This window comes from Megascapheus bottae, chromosome 22 (genome assembly GCF_031878675.1).
Source record: "Megascapheus bottae isolate mThoBot1 chromosome 22, mThoBot2.hap1, whole genome shotgun sequence".
Taxonomy (NCBI): domain Eukaryota; kingdom Metazoa; phylum Chordata; class Mammalia; order Rodentia; family Geomyidae; genus Megascapheus; species Megascapheus bottae.
The window spans coordinates 13,819,963-13,825,986 of record NC_143530.1 but is presented as its reverse complement, the minus strand read 5'-3'; the positions used below and the strand labels follow the sequence as shown (position 1 = coordinate 13,825,986).

The 6,024-nt window shown below is 54.1% G+C and overlaps 1 protein-coding gene across 1 annotated transcript; it reads left to right on the top strand.

The window, feature by feature from the left end:
* Positions 1 to 3,072: 3,072 nt before the first annotated feature.
* Positions 3,073 to 6,020, top strand: Cyp21a2 (cytochrome P450 family 21 subfamily A member 2). The gene is made up of 10 exons (XM_090356062.1): positions 3,073 to 3,438; positions 3,528 to 3,617; positions 4,017 to 4,171; positions 4,279 to 4,383; positions 4,470 to 4,571; positions 4,671 to 4,757; positions 4,918 to 5,118; positions 5,308 to 5,486; positions 5,569 to 5,672; positions 5,773 to 6,020. Exons 1-10 carry the CDS (start codon positions 3,237 to 3,239, stop codon positions 6,018 to 6,020), a joined length of 1,473 nt encoding a protein of 490 aa, XP_090212188.1. The 5' UTR covers positions 3,073 to 3,236.
* The last annotated feature ends 4 nt before the right edge of the window (positions 6,021 to 6,024 follow it).

The window sequence follows — 6,024 nt, the reverse complement described above, 5'->3', positions numbered from 1 at the left end:
ATTCTGCTGGGTGTGGGGGGCAGGGGACAGGTATAGGCCAGGTTTGTATAATCTTGGATGCTTAGAGCCCGGGGTACCCTCTCCCTGATGACTCCCTAGACTAGTCCATCATGGGTCTTAGCTTCTGACACCACAGGACTAGAGTCCCCTGGAGGTTTCCCTTTACTGTACTCTCCAGATGCTGCATTACCAGCTGTCCCTAGGCATGGGAGCTGTTGGTAGGGTTTGTGCACAATGGGTACCTCAGCTCTTTGGCTACTCGAGCTGCTGTCTAGCCCCACATCCTCACTCTGTCTTTGTGCAGCTGGCAGTTCTGGGGTCTGTTGAGGTCAGTGGATGGAGCCTTCTCTGTTGAAAACCTGTTGATGGTTGTTTTTGCTATCAGTGGTCTTATGCAACTTCCCTGGAGTTGTGCAACATTCAGGTCTGGTGATATCTTCATCCAGGCACTGATTTTAAACAAGCCAAAGGCTGTGATGTGTCTTTTAATATTTGGAGGGAGGACTGTTGTTCCAATGGGGCTAACCCTCCCCTCCCTACCTGCCTGGCTTTCGTCCACTTTGGTTACATCCCTGGATCCTTCAGAAGTGACCTAAAAATCCATCCAAGGAAATGTACTGAAATCAGCCTTGGTGGAAAATGAAGACAGTTTTCCAGCCTGCGATTTAAAAGCCCATGAAAGGGGGCTGGGAATTTGGCCTAGTGGTAGAGTGCTTGCCTAGCATGCATGAAGCCCTGGCTTTGTGGCTCAAGTGGTAGAGCAGTAGCCTTGAGAAAAACCCAAGGACAGGCCCAGAATTCAAGCTCCACGACCCACAAAAAAAAAAATTAAGAAAAAAGGACTGGGCACCTGTCCTAGCTCTAGAAGCTGAGATCTGAGGATTATGGTTCAAATCCAGCCTGTGCAGGAAAGTGAGCCTCCTATCTCCAATTCTTCACAGAAACAGCTAGATGTGGCACTGTGGCTCAGGTGGTAGAGCACTAGCCTTGAGCAAAAGGAGCTCAGGGACAGTGGCAAAGCCCAGAGTTTAAGCCCCAGGACTAGCAAAAACAAATAAAAAGGAACTCCTAGTCATCTTCTCTCCCTTCCAGGACTGAGCATGAATCCAGACTGAGCCTGGGCCTCTGCTGCCATGAGGACCCCACAGTTAGCTCATCTGGCACAGCCTCGCCACCGGCTCTCCAGTGCCATAGCTCCTGCTCTGCCCAAAGGTCCTAGGGGAGAGAGAAACCTTGAGTAATGGGGTCTATCTACACAGCCTGAGATGGTGAATGCAGGGACAGACTAAGAGTTCACACACTTTTCAGGTAGCCTTGGGTCTTCCTCTATCTTTGTCATGGTTCTTCCCAAGTCCTGCTTCTAGAATCCTCAACCCCCAAAGTGGTCCAGAGAACCACCACCATTATGGCTATAATTCCAGAATAGGGCTGGGCCGCTGAGCCGACTATGGCTATCTAGAAACTTTATGGGGAAGTTGGGGCTGATATGCTCCATCCCGGGTGGACCTGAGCAGGCAGGTCCTGGTCTCTCTTTTGGTGCCAGTAGCAGTATTTGAACTCAAGATTTCATGCTCTCACTTGGCTTTTTCACTCATGGCTGGTGCTCTGTCACTTAAGTCACACTTCTGTCTGCCCTTGGAAGCACATGAAGCTTCTCTGCAGAGAGGAGGAGCAACAGAGGAGGAAATGGCCTGCATTTCTGTCACCTAGCTCTGGTCTTGGAAGGTCAGTGAGATCTCCTCCCCTTCCCTTCCTGTTCCTAGGTGTTCCTAGGTGCCATTTGTATGATAATTCTTTTTGGTTTGGATTATTTGCTTTTTGAATGTTGGGGAATCAAGCTTAGTCTACGCTAGACAAGCACTGCCAGTGAGATACATCTCCAGCTCTTGTTTTTTTCAAGACTGGATCTCATTACATGGTCTAGGCTACTTTCATACTTGTAGCCCTCCTGCTCTTTCTCCCAAGTCCTAAGATTATAGGCATGTACCTACAGCACATGAACCTGAGTGCTGTCCCCTAGCTTTTTTTTTTTTTTTTTGGTTGGTTATGGGTCTTGAACTCTGGGCCTGGGCGTTGTCTCTGAGCTCTTCATCTCAAGACTATTGCTTTACCACTTGAGCCACAGCACCACTTCCAGTTTAATGGTTAATTGGAGATAAGAGTCTCACAGAGTTTTGTGCCCGGGTTGGCTTAGAACCACAATCCTCAGATCTCAGCGTCCTAAGTAGCTAGGAATACAGGTGTGAACCACCAGCGCACAGCTGTCCCTTAGCTTTTTCTCGCAAAGCTGGAGTTTTACCACTCGAAGCCTCAGCCCCATCTCCATCTTTTTGGTTGTTAATTGGAGCTGGGAGTCTCCTGGACTTTCCTGCTCCAGCTGGCTTTGAACTGTGATCATCAGATCTCAGTCTCCTAAACCACTGGGATTACAGGCATGGGGCACTGACACTCAGCTCTGGACACTTTTTTTTTTTGTGGGTCATGGGGCTTGAACTCTGGGTCTGAGTGCTGTCCCTGAGCTCTTCAGCTCAAGGCTACCACCCTACCCCTAGAGCCACAGCCCTACTTCCCATTTTCTAGTGAATAATTGGAGATAAGAGTCTCATGGTCTTTTGTGCCCAGGCTGGCTTTAAACCGCGATCCTCAGATCTCAGCCTCCTGAGTAGCTAGGATTACAGGTGTGAGCCATAGCGCTCAGCTGGACACTTTCGAAAATGAAAGAATTATTAAGGATTGTATAAGACTACCTCTATATACTGGGATGCACCAAGCAAACTGACTATATACTCTTTCTGCAAGTAAAAATAATGGAAACCAATCCACATAAATCAATGTGTCATTTTGTCCATTCAGCAATCCCAGAGGGTATATTAGGCAGCAAAGACCATTTTTCTCTTTGGAGACAAATTCATAGCACTAAGCTGGCCGGGGTGGGGCATGGCTGGAGATGACTGAGGGTGGTGGCAGTGGCCCCTATGGCCGATGTGGAACTGGAAGGCTGATTCTGGGAAAATGTCAAGGTTTTGCTTTCCTTCCTTCCTTCTTGATGGATGGGTTGGTTTGAAAGATGGATCCTCAAGGCCAATGAGACTGGTGTCATTCTGGAAACCTGCCACCATGTGAGTGGACGGGGAGGGGCGGGGGAGAGGGGCCCCACATAGCCCGGATAGCAGACTGACAGGCAGGGATCAAGAGCCTATAAGTGGTGGTGGTAGCGCCTCTGCAGGGCCTCCGTCATGCTGTTCCTCGGGCTTCTGTTGCTGCTGATACTGCTGGCTGGCACCCGCCTGCTATGGGGCCGGTGGAAGCTCAGGAACCTCCACCTCCCGCCCAGCGCCCCAGGCTTCCTGCACCTCCTGCAGCCCAATCTCCCCATCTACCTGCTGAGCCTTACTCGGAAACTTGGGCCCATTTACAGGCTCCATTTGGGGCTGCAGGGTAAGAGCTGGGGTCCTCTCCCTGCCTCATCACTGGAGGCCAGAGGTAGAGATTCCTCTTTGCTGACACCTGTTTTCCTTCTCCCCCAGATGTGGTGGTGCTGAACTCCAACAGGGCAATTGAGGAGGCGATGGTCAGAAAGTGGACAGACTTTGCTGGGCGACCCCAGATACCATCATGTAAGGGCTGGTGGGTCTTATGGTGGGAAGGGCTGAGGCAGAAGGTGAAGCCCTTGGCTTCCTTGGTTACTTTCTTTTTCCTTCCTTCCTTCCTTCCTTCCTTCCTTCCTTCCTTCCTTCCTTTTTCAGGCATGGGGCTTGAACTCAGGGCCTAGGCACTGTTCTTGAGCCCTTTCATTCAAGGCTAGCACTCTATCACTTTGAGCTACAACTCTACTCCTGGTTTTCTAGTGGTTAATTGGAGATAAAGAGTCTCACCGACTTTCCTGCCCAGGCTGGCTTTGAACTGGGATTCTCAGCTCTCAGCCTTCTATATAGCTAGGACGGCAGGTGTGAGCCTCCAGTGCCTGGCTCTCCATATGTCACATTCCATCCTCCATCCTTACTCTCCCCCCCAAGTCCAAGTGGTGTCTCAGCACTACCCAGACCTGTCGCTAGGAGACTACTCCCAGCTGTGGAAGGCCCACAAGAAACTCACCCGGTCCGCCCTGCTGCTGGGGATCCGAGACTCCATGGAGCCACTGGTGGAGCAGCTGACCCAAGAATTCTGTGAGGTGAAGCTGGGCTCCTGTAGCCTGGTTCTCCCCAGGCTCAGCCTCCCCCCTGCTGACCCCCTTCCTCCCTCCTTCCCAGCCCGCATAGCTCCTGCTTTCTTCCACAGCGGATGAGGGCCCAGGCCGGCAGCCCTGTGACCATCCACAAGGAGTTCTCTTTCCTCACCTGCACCATCATTTGTGGCCTCACGTTTGGAGACAAGGTCAGAATGGCTCCTTTGACCCCTGGAGCGCACCCCTCGGCCCCTCCTGGCTTTCACTGGTCCAGAGCAGATCGTGGTCCGCTCTTATCTTGCAGGATAAAACCTTGGTGAATGCTGTTTACAACTGTGTCCAGGATCTGATGGGAGCTTGGGACCACTGGTCCATCCAAATTTTGAACTTGGTTCCCTTTCTCAGGGTGAGGAGGTGGAACATGGAGACCCCCCAGTCCTGGGAGTGGGGTGGGGTGGAGGAACAGGCCTTCCTCAGGCAGCTGACTCGTGCTTCCCACCCCCAGTTCTTCCCCAACCCAGGTCTCTGGAAGCTGCAGCGGATCATAGGAAACAGGGATCACATTGTAGAGCAGCAGCTGAGGCAGCACAAGGTGGCACAGCCTGTGTGGGGCCGGGTTCCCCCTGCCACGCCTGGCATGGGAAAGCTCCCCATCACCTCTGGGCTGGGTTTCCAGAAGCTTCCAGTTCTAGGCCTGTTGCCCCCTCCTCCCTCCCCTAGCTGGACACTCAGCCTGTTCCCCTTCCCTGTAGAAGAATCTGGTGGCGGGCCAGTGGAAGGACATGACAGACTACATGCTCCAAAAGATGGGGCGGCTGAAAGCGGACGAGGGCCCCGGGCAGCTCCTCGAAGGGCACGTGCACATGGCCATGGTGGATCTTTTCATCGGTGGCACTGAGACCACAGCGACCACTCTCTCCTGGGCTGTGGCTTTCCTGCTTCACCACCCTGAGGTGGGTCCAGGGGATGGCAGAGGGCCTTTCCTGGAAGCCTGGTGGGTTGTGATCAGCGAGGGTGGGGGAGGGGATGCACAGGCTCTGCGGGCCCGGGGGAGGGGGGGGAAGTGGCTGGAGGCCAGGTTGCTAGGAATAGGCTGGGGGCAGAGCTTGGCCCCTGGACTCCAGGTTGCCCCTGCCTCTCAGATTCAGCAGCGATTGCAGAATGAGCTAGACCTTGAACTGGGCCCTGGCACCTCAGGCTCCCACATCCCATACAAGGCGCGCATGCGGCTGCCCTTGCTCAACGCCACCATTGCTGAGGTGCTGCGCCTGCGGCCTGTCGTGCCTTTGGCCTTGCCCCACCGCACCACCCGGCCCAGCAGGTGACTGCCAAGGGTTAGGGAGGACGGGGAGAGTTAGGCCCGAGCAGGGTCCCAGCCAGCCTCTAACGCCATTTTCCCTCAGTATCTTGGGCTACGACATCCCCAAGGACACCATCATCATCCCCAACCTCCAAGGGGCAAATCTTGATGAGACGATCTGGGAGCGGCCACAGGAATTCTGGCCTGGTACGCTGTGGAGGCAGGGGTGGGGCACACATGGACGTGGAGGAGGTCAGTTCTGAGGCTGCTACAAAGCCTCCTGCTCTACCTGCCTACCCACCCACAGACCGCTTCCTGGAGCCTGGCAAGAGCCCCAGAGTACTGACATTCGGCTGTGGGGCCCGCCTGTGCCTGGGAGAGCCACTGGCCCGCCTGGAGCTTTTCGTGGTCCTGGCCCGCCTGCTCCAGACCTTCACCCTGCTGCCACTGGAGGGTGCCCTGCCCTCGCTGCAGCCCCAGCCCTTCTGCTCCGTCAACCTTCTCATGCGGCCCTTTCAAGTTCGCCTGCAGCCTCGGGGCCAGGCCAGTGACTAGCACA